General features: G+C 57.9%; 1 protein-coding gene across 24 annotated transcripts in view; it reads left to right on the forward strand.

The window, feature by feature from the left end:
* Positions 1–15602, forward strand: part of NRXN2 (neurexin 2) — a 109085-nt gene that overhangs the window by 19721 nt on the left and 73762 nt on the right. For 21 of the 24 annotated variants that reach the window (XM_057553558.1, XM_057553559.1, XM_057553565.1 and 18 more), the window contains exons 3-6: positions 1732–1749; positions 6609–6638; positions 8804–8875; positions 13657–13958. In XM_057553558.1, the coding sequence (XP_057409541.1) occupies positions 1732–1749; positions 6609–6638; positions 8804–8875; positions 13657–13958 (422 nt within the window). The remainder of the gene's footprint in view (positions 1–1731; positions 1750–6608; positions 6639–8803; positions 8876–13656; positions 13959–15602) is intronic. The other 3 variants (XM_057553543.1, XM_057553544.1, XM_057553551.1) reach the window with 3 other exon arrangements.

Here is a 15602-nt window from a genome sequence, read left to right on the forward strand (position 1 = left end):
GCAGGAGCTGGAGACGTGAGTGTGCTGACCGACCAGGGCCCCAGCACACTGCGACAGAGATCCGGACACAGGGCTGCTCTTGAGAGTCCAAGGGTTTTCCCGAGGGTCCCTTCCTAGCCAGCTCCCCTCCCCACCATAAATGTCACGTGATTCAGTTTATTTAAGGGAATCAGTGTATACACGGCTTTTGGGGGATGCAGCTGTCAGGTAAAAGAAGCTCTGTGTTGTATAGAAGTGTGTTTGTAACACACGTGGATATGTAAAGGCTTGTGTGTGTAGGTTTAGAAAACAGGAGACTGATAGATCGATAGATAGCAAAAGGGGGCTGTGCTCCTCCTGGGGTGTGTGTCTCTAGCCACTGGAGGGCGTGTGGGGTGGTGTGGTGTGTGCATCTCATATGATGTATTAGGTCACAGCGTGCCTATTGATTCTGCATTCAGCCTGTGTGTGTGTATTGTGGGCGTGCTATAAGGTGTGACAAATGACAGTGTGTGTTTCTGGAGTTTAGCTAACCCCCTAAGAGCGGATGAGAAGAGAACACAAAGTGAGGCTGGAGGTAGGAGATGGTGTGTGCACACGGGCGTGAGTGTGTCCTGAACAGCTGTTTGCGTGTACACGTATCCCGGGTCCACATACGTGTGCTTGCGTGCGTGTGTGTTTACCCAATGGGTCTGTTTGTTTGTAGGTTGTGCTGTTCCTCTTCCCCCTGTCGCCTCCTCTAAAGGCTCCCCGTAAATGGGCAGGTCAGAAATGTTTGCAGAGGGGGCTTCTTGGCCCTCTTGTAGAGCAGGCCAGAGCCCAGCCTGCTTGAGCTTAGTTGAAGGAACTGCCTCTCCCCTCCCTCCCTTCCTTCTTTCTTGATCTCTTTGGTGAGCCCCAGGGACAGGCCCAGGCAGGCCCCTGAGAGGTGAGGGCTGACTGCCCAAAGGCTGTGGCACGACAGAGGGATGGGCCCGGTCTGGCCCCCTGAAGTGGCCCGTCCGGCCTGGGGGCCCTTTGCCACACCCAGCTGTTGAGAAGGCATTTACCCCAGAATCACAGAACCAGAGCCAGAAGGGCCCTCAGCGGGGCTCTAGTCCACCTGTCTCGTTTTTGCAGAGGAGGTACTGGGGGCTCAGAGAGGCTGGGCGACTGGGGTGGGAGTCACACGGCACTTGGAGGCAGAAACTGTGTTTTCTGAGTACGCTGACTTTTCTCCCCCGACAGGGTGGCGGTGGGGAGTGCTTGGGCCCGAGTGTGCACAGGCTTCAGGTGTGAGTCGTGTGAGAGATTATGCATGTCTCTGCATCATTAAGTGCCTATGTGTGTCAGTGTGTCACTGAGGGTGAGCCCGGCGTGAGCGTGTCCCCATCTGTCTCTGAGACGCGATGGAGTGTGGGGGTTGGGGGAGCGTGCTGGGGGAGTCTGGACGCCTGACTGCTGTTCCTGGCTCTGCCTCTGATTTCCCATGTGACCTTGAGCGGTTACCTCCCTGTCCTGGGCCTCAGTTTCCTGAAGTGTAACTCGAGGCTCATGTCCCCTTGGACTGTGTGACCCTGCGTGTGAGGCTCTGTCGCATCCCTGCAGGGCCTTCCTGGTTGGGTGACTTGTGTCCGGGCCTGGGCGGGCTAGGGGAACTTGGACCCACCTTCCATCACTCCCCTTGGAGCCCTGTCCTTGGTACCCTCGCTAACCGTCCTCCTTTTTTTCTCTCTTTCTGCATCCCCCTTCCTGAACCTCGCCGGCCTGCAGAGGAGCACCCCATGGAAGGTGAGTGATACCTCTCGGTCGCTAGGGTGGCAGATCAATCGCCGGGGGGCCTGGTGGTTCCCTCCCCTGCCCACGTGTGGGGCCCCCGGGGAAGGATGTCTGGATGTCCTCTTGGCTGCCTCGGCCCACCTCTCACCTGGTCCCTCTTTCTGGTTTGCTGGGGAGAACTGCCTGGTAGAGGTGGTCCCTCCATTGTCTGTCTTCAGCATGTCTGCCCACCGGCCTTTCTTCTTTCCTGGGATGAGACCAGACTGGGGGTGGAGCTGGAGGGAGGGGGCTGGAGCATTCAGAAGTGTCCAGAAATGATTGAGGAGATGGGTTTTTGCCCAGCCCAGCTGAGGAAGCTTAGAAAGGCCACGCTACCAGGGGTTGGGGTGTGGCTGGGGGTGGTGCTTGGGTAGAATCCGCTCCGGGGTCTGAAGAGCGCAGGCATGGGGAGGGGGTCGGGTCCCCGGGTCAGGGGATGTGGGCTGGGTAGCAGCTTCTCCTGTTTTACACAATTGTAGTCCCCTGTCCCCTGTCCCACGGGCTGGCCTAGGTAGGTAGGGGTGGTCTGCTTCTTCCTTCAGCCCAGGCCCGGGGAAGGGTGGGGAACGTGCCTTGCTTCGGGGTCTCTCTGTCCATTCTTTCCCTGTCTTCTGCTTCGTTTGCCTTCTCTCTCTTTCTTGTTTTTGTCTTTGCCTCTCTTTTTCTCCAGGGTTCTGTCCCTGGACCTCTCTCTTTGTTTCTGTCCTTCCCCAGGCTCTCTCTGTGTTCCTGTCTGAACCTTCTCTCACCGTGCTTTTCCCTGTTTCTTTTCCTTCTTCGAGGTGGTCCACGTCAGGGAGGGAAGACTGGGTTGAATGGTCCAGGCTTGACAGCTGGGCTGCAGGGGAGCTCATGTGGCCCGCACAGGGAGGGCATGCAGCGGGCTGGGAGGGAGATAGGACCCCAGTCACCAAACCTGCCCCACACTTTCTTCTTGGAGTAGTGGGTGTGGGAAGCATGTGTGCAGCCCCAGGCTGGGAGCTCCCCGGGCCTGGCCCTGCCCTGGATGCAGGAGTCCGGGGAAGGAAAGAAGGGGCTGGAATCCACTTTCCCTGGTGGTGTCCATGGTTTGACTTGTCTCTCTCTCTAATGTCCCTTCTCCTTGGGTGCCCTCAGGTCTCCCGATCCCTCTGGGCAGGCACCCGTGTGCGTGCGTGTGTGTGAATCTGTGTGCACACGTGTTCACGCAGCTCTGCTGCTCTGTTGTGTCTGGGTGTCTTTGTGCACGTCTGTACACGTATGCCTGTGTACATGTGTCTGAGTGTGTGTAGAGGTGTGTGCCCCTCCAGCGTCGTGTCTTCTGTGGCGTGGCCCACATCTCCGTGTGCCTCTGTAAGAGCGTCTGCATCTGTGTCTGCATCTGTCCTATCTGTGTCTGCCTCTCCGTGTGTCAGTGTTTACCTCTGTGTGTGTGCGAGAGAGAGTCTGCGTGTCTGTGTGGACGCAGCCTTCTGAGGGCTGGAGATAAGATTTAGTGCTGATGTGACTTTTACTTGCTCTTGATGTCATGTCTCCTCCAGAACAAAGGGAGAGATGGAGGAGAAAGAGAGGGGAAAAGGGTGGAGGAAAGGGGCTCGGGGGGAAGGAGGAGGAGGCAGACAGACAAGAGGAAAGAGAGGGGTAAGTAGAGGCGAGAAGAGGAAGGACACAGTGGAGAGAGGGGCAGAAAGGGGAGAAATGGGGAGGGGGAAAAGGCCAGCCCAGGAGAAGAAACCGGAGGGCTGCTGTGGGGAGGAACAGTGGCCTGGAGCTGAAGGGGAGGAAAAAGGAAACAGTTCTTCTCCAAACAAGTAGAATAGTAGAATAGAGGGACAAGACGGGAAGCTGGGCTTTGGGGACAAGTGGGGAATGAGACCACTTAGCCATCTCTTGGGGGCGCCATGGTGGCCTGCTGGTCTGGATGTGGCCCTGCGTGTGCTTGCAGGTCAGTGGCTGTGCAGGGGTGTGTGTCTGAGGCTGTGTGTGTGTGTGTGTGTGTGTATACACCCAGGGACGTGATGCATCTGTGTGTCTTTGTGTCATGGCTGCTTGTGTGTCTCACAATCTTGTCCCCTATAACCCTCTTCCTTCTTTCGATGTTGGTCCTCCCTGGGGTTTTGTCAGGAGAGTAAGGGGGCGAGACTGAGAGTGGGGAGGTGGGTCTGGTAGGTGGTGGCTTCATGGGGGGTGGGCTGCGGGACTCCTTGGTGGTATTACGCTCTGGACTCTGCAGGTCCCTCTTCAGATCTCTGAGTCCTCCGTGCCTTCACCCTCTTGTCTGGTCCTTCGACACTGTGCCTCAGGCCTAGCTTTCTCCCAGGGACCCAGCCGTCCTGCTCCCCAGGCCCCTGCTGAGCATCTCCTTTTGGGGATCCTGGTAGCCCCACCCCCTTCCCCCTAGCCTTTTGTAGCAGGGAGAGAAGACCCAGAAGCAGCCAGATAAAGTGCCCTAGGAGAGGACCCTTGGTAATGCCATCCGTCACTACCAGCCTCTTCTCCAGTGGCTGGAGGAGGGACTGATGCCACAGGTAGAGGTGGGGAGGGTGTAAGGAGGGGGGCTGGGGCATGGGGAGAGCAGAGATTTCAGGCAAGGGGGTGAGGCAGGCTTTAGGGAGAGCACCCTCGGGCCGGGCTGGGCTGAGCCTCAGGTAGACAGGGCAGGGAACCGGCCTCGCCTTCCCCAGGATGGCTGGTGCTGTCACTCCTGAGGGAGCTGAGCAGCTGGTTGCCGTGGCGACAGAGGGAGAGTGCCGTATGCTAATGAGGCTGGCTGGGAGCTGGGCAGTGGAAGGGTCTTCGAGGCAGAGATGCCACTCCCCCACAGCAGTGGTACAGGTGGCAGGGGGGACAGAAGGCAGGTTCACAGGTCACTCGGCTCCTGGGCCTGGAAGAGATGGATGAGGGGTTAGGGCCCTGGGTCTGGGTCCTGGATTCAGGGGGTTTGGAAGATGCTGGTAGTTTTGGGGGAAAGAGTTGGTGGGGGGCGTTCGGAGCAAGGAATAAGACTTGGTCCAAATGCTTGGGTCCCCTCCGGTTTTGTGGATAAAACCTGTGTCTTCCCAAGAGCTGTTTTGTCCTGAGGCAGCCCTTAGCAGCTGTGGCCCCCTCCCCCGACTGGCCTCAGACCCAGCACTGGGGAGAGACCAGTGCTGCCTGAGACAAGAAGGGGGCAACATGAACCATCTACCCAAATCTTCCACAGGATCCAGGCCCTTGGGCGCTGGCCATGCCCTTCTGGCCTTTTTGCTGCCTTTCTTTTTGGAACCCAGGCATCCTGGCCCTCAGCCTTGCCCCAGAGACACCTGGAGCGCTTTTCCCTATCTTCCATCCTGGTCCCGGCTTTCTCCCCCCAGGGCCCACATCTCACGGCCTCAGCAGCGGGGATGGTTTCCAAGGGCGAGGTGGTGCTGCAGGGCTGTTCCTTCCCCATCCTCTTGGCCAGACACCACGGGTGCAGGGATGGGGGAGGCGGGGGCTGAGGTCTGGTGGGGCTGGTCATCTCAGGGAGCCCTGGGGTCTCAGCTCCGCTGTGGGGCATGGTGCTGCCAGCCTCTCTGGGGGAGAGTTTTCCTTGGCTGATGCCTTCTGGGGACTGGGGTACTGGTCCAGTGGGCCAAAGTCTCTCCCCCTAAGGCTGAGGGGGTCCCCAAATCAGGGCTGACCAGGCTCTCTCAAGGGACCAAGGCACCCCTGAAAAAAAATCCCACACAATCTTGCTCTCCATCTTGGCTGTCGGGCTTCTGTTTTCCCTTTTCACAATTCAGCTTTTGGGTCACCTCAGAGAGGGCCTGTCCAGAGAAAGGGGGTCCGTAGAATAGTTTCGAATGAGGTGTTTCGACCTCTCAGAGAGCTGGGGCTCCCGCCCATGGGTCTTGGCTGCCCTCTTTGGTCTTTGCTGTCCAAGAGTGCTGGCCTGGCCTCCCAGTCCTCCCTATGGAAGGATCCAGGCCCCCATCCTTGCTCCAGTGTTTCCCTAGATTCTGTTTCCTCCAACCTGCTGTCGCTCTAACTTTGTCCTCCTGAATCCCAGTTTCCTCGTAGAACCCGGGTGGGCAGGGTGCCTGTTACCCATTCGGAGGCTGTTGGGAGGGGTGGAGTTGGGAGGATTGGACCCGGACAGATGCCTTTCCACAGCCCCCTTTGGTGAGAGATTCCCTCTAGGCCCAGGCTCTTCATACCCCCGTCTTCCCGGTCTCTGCCAGGCTCGTGGGGTAAAGGGATGCGGTGGGGGGGGGGGGGGGGTGTTGGATATCCCTCTTGTCTGCTCAATCCCGCGCTAACAGGACACTCTCTCTCTCTCCAGGTGGCTTTGATTTTTGTGTCGTGTTTTATTTTCTCCTCCATCTGAATCGTTTTTCTCGTTGACCGTTTTTTTTTCTCTCCGCCTCCCGGAAGAAAAAAAAAAGAAAAAAAGAAAAAGGAAAAAGCAGCCCTCCCAGACTCATGCTTCTCCTCCTTTTCCTTTTTTTTTTTCCGGCAAGAAGAAAAAAAAAGAAACCAAAATCTCCTCTCCCCCTGCAGTGACTCCTGCCCCAATCCTTCCTCTGGTTCTGCCTGTACCCCCCTCACCCTCTCCGGCGCCCCCCTTCTCTCTCTCTCTCTCCCCCCGCTTCTTGTGCCCTCCACCCTCTGTTTCGGCATCGGGCCCCTTTCCTCAGCTCTGGGCTGGGGGCTTTCCCCCGATGTCTGTCACAAGTTAAAAAGGGTTTTTAAATTGTGGCAGCAAAAGCTTTTTTTCTCCCCTCTCTCTGGCTGATTTTGATGACTCGTGTTTTCTTTGTTTCTTTCCCCTTTTCTTTCTTTTTTCTTCTTTTATTGTCTCCTTTCTTTCTTTCTCTCCTTCCCTTTCCAAGGTCCGGCTCACCTGACGTTAAACAGCGAAGGTATGGTTTGAAGTTCTGGCTTGGTTTGGATTGGATTGGATGGCCCCCAACCTGCACCTGGATTTTCTGTCCACACCCCCTTGCCCCCCTTCCCCCTCCTCCACTTGTCCCGCCTCCTTCCTGCCTTCCTACCCCCTTCCTCTGCCTTGTCTTTATTTTATTTGGGCGCTGGGGTGGGGGGGGGCTGGTCCCCGTGTATGCTCTCCCCTCTCCCACCTCCCCTGACACACTCCATCCGCCCTCATCCCACCTTGGTTTCTGACATCAAGAGATGTTTGAACTCCTGCCGTTGTCTCCAGTCACCTTTTTGCGTTTTCCTGATAGTGTATCTTGCTTTTTTTTTTTTTTTTCTTTCTCATGGTGGTGTTTTATTTCCTTCTACTCATTCTGATCATTCTTTCTTTTCTGTGAATCCAAATAGAAAGAGAAAAGCATGGGCTGGAGGAAGTGGATTTTAGGCAGCCTCATTCCCCTCACCCTGCCGCTGTGGGATGCCCCCTTTCCACAGCTGTTCCCCTCACCCCCGTACACCCTCACCCTTGTGTCTTTTGGATGTCTCCTGACCCTATTTGACAGATGAGGACATTTAGGCCCAGAGAGATGAAGTGACTTGCTAGTGATTACGCAGCGTTTAATTGGTGGTACCGTTGGGACCGCTCATCTATTTTTAGCCTCCCTTCGACCAAGTCCTTACTATCTTTAAAAGCCCTGGTGTTCGGCAAACCTGGAGACAGACCCCAGGAGTCCTGACCTTGATCCCCCAGCTCTGACCTCCCTGTTGCTGACTCCCTCCCAGATCCTCAGGCACTGCTTCCCTGCCCCGGTGGTCTTCTATTGGGGCTCATCTTCCATAGGGACGGGGTGGTGTCCTTAGCCTGTAGGCAGCAGAAGCCTACAAGATGAAGGCTGGGCTGTGGGGAGAGACTCAGATCGGGAATTTGGGATGGATTTAGGTCTGGGGAGGTAGAGGCCTGGGATTCTTGCAGGGATGTGAAATTATGGTAAGAAATGTGGGGAAAGAGGAAGTCCTGAGTGGGGAGTCAGGGCCTGGTGGGTTTACTCACATCCTTCTTGCATCTCAGTGCCTGGTTCTGGGTTTGCTGGCTGTGGCTCACCTTTCTCCTAGATGAAGCCCTGAAGGATCCCTAAAGCCACCCCTCCACCTCCCGAAAGGCCACAGCCCAGCTGTTATTCTAGCTTTAGTTCTGGGGATTGGGGTTGGAATAGGACCCAGACAAGGACTTTTAAACTCCATTCTTGAGTTCCCCTTAAGAACCATCTCGTGGGGTCTGGCAGTAGGTGTGGTGCCTGGGAGCCGCTGGTCAGGGCTGGGTGGAGAACTTAAGGGAGCCTGGAGGCCAGACATGGTGACACGTGCCTGAGGGACTCTGGAGGCCTGGGCTGGGGGCGCTGGGTGGTGGCGAGCGGGAAGTCCTCCCCGAGAAAGGCCTTCCCGCATCCACTGTGAGCTCAGCCAGGCAGGACCTCCTGGTGTGCGCAGCCCTGCTGAGGGCATGGTGGAGGGACAAGGAGCAAACAGAGCGCGCGGCCCTGCGCCTGGGAAGCCCCTCGGTCTAACTGGCCAAGAAGTGGATGAAGGCAACGTTGAGAGCACTCACTGTAGTAAAGGAACAGGTGTAGAGGGAGAACCAGCTTGCCTCGAGGATGGGCAAAGAGGAGAAGAGGGCTTTGGTGTGGGAACGGGGCGGTTTTGGAAGAGGGGTGCTCTGTCAGGCTGTTGGACTAGTCGAAGAAGAGGAACCTGGCCCAGCAGAGCGCAGCCGAGAGTGGGGGAGAATCTGGATGGGAGCTCAGGGTCCCCAGGGCCAGAGGTCTGGCCTGTTTGCACGTTGTTGGGCAGAAGGGGCTTCTGAACCAGCAGCGAGGCCTCTGTCCCTCCGCTCTTCCCCCCGCCCCTGGGCAAGGAGGGGGAGGTCAGTTGTCGTGAGTCTGACGGGGTTTGTGGGGCTGATGGTTCCCGGTTTGTCAACTGGCTCCTTCCCCAGAGGCCCTGAAGCGAGCGAGTCCCCAGAGCAGCGCCCCACCCCGACCCTGTACCACCAAGCCGGCCCTCCGCCCTGGACAGGGCCCTCCATCGCCTCAAGGCTGGGGTGGGACTGCCTGGGTAGCCCCCCGTGCCTGACTCCCCAATTCTGCTTCTCCAGTAGGGTCCTTACTGTTCTCCGAGGGGGGGGCCGGGAGAGGAGGAGCCAGCGATGTGCACCAGCCGACAAAAGGTTAGTGACCCCACAGTCCCCCGAGAGCCCAGCCCTCACCCTCTGTAGGCCAGCTTCACTTTCTGGAGGGCAGCTGAGTCAATAGAGGCGTGTCCCCTTCAACCCCCTCTGAGGTCCACCTGCAGTACCTGCCTCGGTGTAAAGGGCCACAAACCTCCATTTCTTTCCCAAAGCCCATTTGTCCTGATGACCTCTTTCTAGAACACGGATGTCTTTTTTTTCTTGGCCGCGCTGATCTTAGTTCCCCGACCAGGGCTTGAACCCATGCCCTTCTGTGGTGGAAGCGCTGAGTCTTAACCACTGGACCGCCAGGGAAGTCCCCACAGATGTCTTTTTGTGGCAGTTGTTCAGGCCAAAGAACAGGGATGACTAGAAAGTATCTGTTTCTCTGGGAGAGTGGCTAGGCAGCAGGGTCAGCCCCCCATTTAACCATCAAATTCTGCAAGCACGATAGGTGTCAGCCCAGGGAGATTCTGGATGGGAGATGCGGCATTTATAATAAGTTATGTGTCACATGCGTCACCTAAATGAGCCTTCACAACCCCCTGTGGAAGGGCTCATTGCCCTTGGTTTACAGATGAGGAAACTGACACTTGCCAACGGCCCTGAGGCCAGCCCGGGCCCCTTTATCCTGTCTCAGGGCTGTAGGTTTCAAGCTCCTTTTTTTTTCTGCACTGAGGCTGCCTCTTTCTCTCTCTCTCTCTTTTTTTTTTTTTAAATAAATTCATTTATTTTATTTATTTATTTTTGGCTGCGTTGGGTCTTCGTTGCTGTGCGCGGGCTTTCTCTAGTTGCGGCGAGAGGGGGCTATTCTTTGTTGCGGTGGGCGGGCTTCTCACTGCGGTGGCTTCTCTTGTTGCAGAGCACGGGCTCTAGGCGCGCGGGCTTCAACAGTTGTGGCACGCGGGCTCAGTAGTTGTGACTCGTGGGCTTAGTTGCTCCACGGCATGTGGGATCTTCCCGGACCAGGGCTCGAACCTGTGTGAGGCTGCCTCTCTTAAGAGACTCTCTTCCCTAAGAAGTTTACAGGGCAGTGTAGCAACCCCTCAAGGAGCTCCAGTGGGTGCCAAGCCCTGGGGCTATCAAGTCCCATTCTTTAGTTCTCGCTGTTCTGTTGGCCTGGATTCCTGCCATCCCTGCCCTCTTCCCCAACCATTTGGTATCTCTTTCAGCTGACTCTCGAAAAAGCAGCCAGGCCACCACACTGGAAGTCTCCCCCAAACTCCCCAGGCAAACCCAGAAGCTGCTCGGCGTTCCCTTTGTCTACACATCCATTACGTCACTCGCCACACGGCGAGTAACTGTCACTTTACCTGTTTGCCTCCCCAACTCGACCGAGCTCCCTGAGGATAGTGATTGGGTATTTTCGTTCGTATACCCCTGGTGCTTTCCACAGCTCCTGGCACAGATGTAGGTGTGTGCTCAGCAGATTTATTTTAAATGGGTGAATGGGCTCTGTTCTCAAGGGGCTCATTGATGTTCTAACAAAGAACTACAATAAAGTGTGGTACGTGCAAAGTATAGGGAAAGTGCAGACTTTGTGCAGAGGAGTTAATTTATTCATTGATCTAGAGAGAGAGGCAGCACATACACACAGAGGAAGTTACATCCCAGTGTAAGAGTCGTTTATTTGTGGAATGGTTTACAGTTTATGAAGCCTCACCTGGTCTGGTCTCTTTCTAGATGCCCACGGTGACCTGTGAGGTAGGCCGATGATGAGTTCCTTTGTCCTGAGAAGGAAGCTGGGGCTTAGAGATGTTGCCTCTCGGCCAAGGTCACAAAGCTGGTGCAAGAGCCAGCATTAGTGCCCAGGTCTTCTTTCTCACATCACACTTCCTCCCAAGGGAGCAGTACAAGATGTTACTAGGCAGTAAGTGCCAAATGAGCAGAACAGACAGCTGTAGTGCTTGAGCATAGGGAGGGGCTAAGGGGGCTGGAGACCTTCCCAGAGGAGGGCTTTGAGCTGGGCCTGGAAAGGAGGCAGCTGCTCTGCCCCGCCATGGCCATTAGAGATCCAGGACCACAACAACTGGTCTCTAGCCACATTCAGCTTGACTGCAGACACTTGCGGGGCTCCACATTCCCTGACCCTGGGAGATAAACAGGTATCAGCAATGACCCCCTTCCAGTGCCAGGGACTATTAGGAGTGGGTAACTGTTCAAGTGCTGCTGGGAGTTGTAGTTCTGGGGTCGTCCGCGCGGTGAGGTGTGGGAGAGCGCCCCCTGCTGTTTCAGGTCTCGCTCCTCTTAGATCTGGTTGGTGCTCTTCTGAGCATGGTTGGCAGGGCAGCCCCCACGTGCTTACCTGACACACTAATCCCTAGAGGTCCTACTGCCTCCTCCCCACTCAGGGGCTATCTCTGTCCTTCCCACCACCTTGGGTTTTCTTGTTCGCATTTGCTCATCTGTTTTCTGTCGCTCTCCCCCAATTCTTTCAGGTTCCCTCTGGCTGCTCCAAGCCTCTTTCCATCCCTGGGCCTACCTGGGTCTGTGGCGGTGACAGGCGTTGGAGAACATGTAGACTCTGGCTCCAGAGTGGCTGGCTCTGCCTCCTCTCCTTGGAGACCAGAGCCAGAGCCCAGAGGAGTCAAGGAATGGCCTCATTTCTCCACTTTGCCTTGGCAGCCGTGGTCCAGCCTTAGGCCCGCCTCTCTCCTTTTTACTGGCCTCTTTTGTTCTGTTCCAATCACTTTCTCATGTGGTTGCCTTATTCTTTCCTTTCTTTCTGTTTGACTCTCCCTTTAATATTTTCTTTGACTGTAGTGAAGGTGAGGGAGTGGGAGGGGAGGCCCGGCTTCTGGGAGGGAGTAGGATGCCGAGCAAACTCAAGGTCAAACACATTCCCTTTTCTGGTCCTTGAGCCCCCCCCCCACCACCCGCCACCGGCTCTGGGCAGCAGGCCTGGTTGCTATGGAAACAGCAAGACCCCGAGAAACCCTTGGCTTCCTTTCCTGGGAGGTCTCTGTCCCCTTTTCCTTGAGGGCCCTCTTCCCATCACCCTTACCTGTCCCCTCCCAGCTTGCCTTCGTCTTTATCCAGATTGCTTCCCCCCATCACCTCTTGCTCCCTCACAGCTCTGCGCTGTCTCCATTTCCCTTCTGTCCCTCATGGTCCATCTTTCTCCTTCTCTACGTGGCCTCCCTCCACATCGCCAGTCTTTCCCTTCTTGTTTCTCCTTGACTCCTCCTCTTGGTTTTCTGGCCCTTCCCACTGGAGCCCCAAGGTAGGCAGAGTGGGGCTTGTGGCTGTCCCCGTGTGGCCGATGCCCCACCAGCCTCGCTGCCCTGTGACCTCAGGAAACCGGGCCTGGCCAGCTGCAGTGAGTGCGGTGCCAGGCTCTGGGGCAGCAGCTGGTGCCTTGGCATCCGGAAGCAGTGAGGACTGAGTCTGTGGGCAGACTGCCCGGAGGGAGAGAGTGGGGCCGTTGTGCAGGGGAGAGGCATCTGCAGGAGAGGCACGCAGAGAGCCACGGCTTCCACACGGGGCGCCTGCTGCTGGGGCCCGGCCCACAGGGGGGCAGGGGCCTCTGAAGGCCGCATGTGCCCCCCGCACCGGCATCGTGCCCTGCTTCTTCCTGGGCCTGGAGACCTGTGCTGAGAATCTCTGCACTCCATGAAGGCCCTTGGCCAGCCATCTTGTTCGCCCCCCATCCACCCTGCAAGGTGGGTGGGCCCAGCCGTTGTGCCACCGCCTGCTGGGAGGAGAAACTGTCAGAGTCCAGGTCCTCTGCGCTCCCTTGACTCCACGGCCTGTTTTCTTCCCTCTGTGTGGGCTCCGGCTTGTGAAGGTGTGGGGCTGGGACCCACCTTCCTTCCACGGAGCCATTGTCACCCACTTACAGAACGCTAAAAGTCCCTAAGGCCCTCCCAGTTGTTTCCACTCCTGTTTAAAGTGTGCCAGTGGAAGGAACCCCATGCAGGGCGCTTACCCGTGCGCACACACTCACGCACACACACACGAGAGCCGGGCCTGCCCGTGCACTTTTGCCCCCAGCCATCTCCTGGCACACAGGGTCCCACACCTGCCCTCTGGGGACCCTTGGAGGCTCTCTGCCTAGGGCCTGTCTGTGCTGTCCTCTCAGGTTGAACTAGGAAGCTGGGGGGGTGGTGACAGCTGGCATGGTGGCCACCTGTGTCAGCCCCGCCCAGTGGCCCACTGCTCCCTGACGCACATCCTTGCCACCTGCATCGCCTCCCATGTGTCTTCCCCCTGCCTCCTCCACCCCATTCTCCTCATCTGCTCACTGCTACGAAGTAGGCCTACTAGTCCCATCCCATGTGGTGAGGCCTCAGGCTGTCCCCAGGCACTGAGAATGGCAGAAGAGGCGGGAGGGGGAGGTGGGCTGCGCTCGGGAGACCCTTGGTGCCCCTGCCATAGCGGGGCACTCCGGGAAGATGTCCGGTGCAGTTCCTTGTTGCTCTTCCACATCCTTTTGTTAAGGGGGGTGGCCGATGGAGGGCCAGTGTTGGGGGAGACAGTGAGAATGTCTGCTTCGCTTGGCCCTGTGGCAGCTTAGTTGTCAGCTGGCAGTGTGAGAGCCACTTAGCAGCCTCCTGCTTTGGAGACAGACATGGGGGAAGCTGACTTCTGACAGCAAAGACGGCAGGGTCCAGAGAAGAGGGTGGACAGCACAGGGAGGGGAGAGAGCCTAAAGCTTGCAGTTGGGATCGAGGGGCTCCCGGTGCCCAGGACCTGCGCCTGGGTGGCTGGAGGGGAAGAGGGAGGGTCTGGAGTGCCCTGCCCCACTCAGCCCTCTCCCGTTTCCCCACCGCGGCATCCAGGCAAGGAGGAGTTTGTGGCGACCTTCAAAGGCAATGAGTTCTTCTGCTATGACCTGTCACACAACCCGATCCAGAGCAGCACGGACGAGATCACACTGGCCTTCCGCACCCTGCAGCGCAACGGGCTGATGCTGCACACGGGCAAGTCGGCCGACTATGTCAACCTGTCCCTCAAATCTGGGGCCGTCTGGCTCGTCATCAACCTGGGCTCGGGAGCCTTTGAGGCCCTTGTGGAACCCGTCAACGGCAAGTTCAACGACAACGCCTGGCACGACGTCCGGGTCACTCGAAACCTGCGCCAGGTAGGGGGAGCAAGAAGAAGGCCAGGGGCCAGCTGTATCTGGGACAGAACGGGAGTGGGGAGAGCAGGCTGCCTGGGGTGCGGGGGCGAGGCATCAGGGCCAGCAGCAAGGCGTGGTTCTGAAGAAGGTTTAGGCCGCGGGTGGGCTGGGAGGGTCCAGGAGCGCAGCCGCAGTGGGCAGGCTTCAAGGACCAGAATACTGCGCTAGGGAGGAGGCTGCCCCGGGGCCGGAGCCCGAGGGAAGAGGAAGGGCCAGGCTCTGATTGGTGCCAGGGGCTGGGTTCAAAGGTTGGGGCTGAGGAATCAGGTAATCTGGCAGGAGGGCGATTCGGGGGCTGGGAGGAATGAGATAGAACCTGAACTGGCGGGGCCCTGGGGGGCTACGGGATGGGGAGACTCTGGCCAGACGCTGGTTGAGTCGGTGTCCCATTAAGGCAGGAAGCCTGGGCCATGTGGGGTGGGGTGTGGCCTGCCCTTAGACGGGGCCTTTCTAGGGCAGAGGCAGGCCTGGGCTCAGAGCAAGGTCGGGGCAGCAGGCGTGAGAGGGGAACGGACTGGCGAGGTGCTGGGTCCTGCCTCTCGTCCGGGCAGTACCCTCTCTCCCCTGTCCCTTCCCGTCCCTCCGAAGGGGCGCAGGCTCTCCCACCGGTCGGTGGCTGTCTTTCCGTGGCTTCCAGGCCAGCCCATGCGGGAGCTCGAGGAGACTCTTGGGGCAGCCCCTGCAGGCAGGACAGTGTCCTTAGCGTCCCCTCAGCTCCGTCTTGCAGACTCCCCCCCACCCTGGGGGCTGATGCGTCTGGGCGTCGGCGCTGTCCTCTCAGTGGCCTCTTCGCCTCTCACGAGGCGCAGGGTGGCTATGGCGGGCGAAGCGTTCCCTCTGGCCGGACTTCTGCTTGACAGCAGGCTCCACAGCTTGTTTCCAGCCCCGAGAGGTTCCCGCCTCAAGCAGAGTCCGAGCCAGACCCTTCTTCCAAAGCAGGAGAAGCCGCTGTGCATCCTCAGCGGCTCCTGGATCCACCTTCTGACTCCGTGCCCTGATCGCTTGGCACCTGGGGCCCAGGTGCCCAGACTCTTGCTGGTCCTTCTCTCCGGGTCCACCAGTTTCTGTAGCAGGTGGCAGGGACACTTTTCCAGCTCCACCCCCAGCAAGCTCAGTGCAACCAGGAACACGGAGCCTCTGTGCCCTGGGAGGTGCTGTCTTGGCTGGTTTGCAGCCCTTCTCTTACTAGGTATCTGCTCTGTATTTCCTGGTTCTAGCTGAGCTTCCTGGTGGCTGAACTTCCGATGTCTCTCCTCTTCACCGTCATTGTCACCTGCCCTCTCCTCCTCCCCTTCTTCCCACTGAAAGGCTCGTGGGGGGCGGGATTCCGGCTGACCTCACACTGTTCTTAACTGCTCTTCTTCAGCCCACTGAGTGATGATCTAATGGGGAGTCCCCCTCCTCGGGTGCCTTCCCCTTGCTGCAGGGACACCGTGACGAACCCGCCTGCTCTCTCTGAGCCGCTACTCCCTGCTGTACTCGGCTCCCACCCAGGCACCTGCTCTCGGTGCGCCCCGAGCTCTGAAGAGCGGCACTCCTCCTCAGGGTGATGCCCCCTTCGTGTCGCATCATCCCCTGACCCTGCTGGAGGGCTGTCCTGTGTTG

Source organism: Balaenoptera acutorostrata, chromosome 9, assembly GCF_949987535.1.
Source record: "Balaenoptera acutorostrata chromosome 9, mBalAcu1.1, whole genome shotgun sequence".
Lineage (NCBI taxonomy): Eukaryota > Metazoa > Chordata > Mammalia > Artiodactyla > Balaenopteridae > Balaenoptera > Balaenoptera acutorostrata.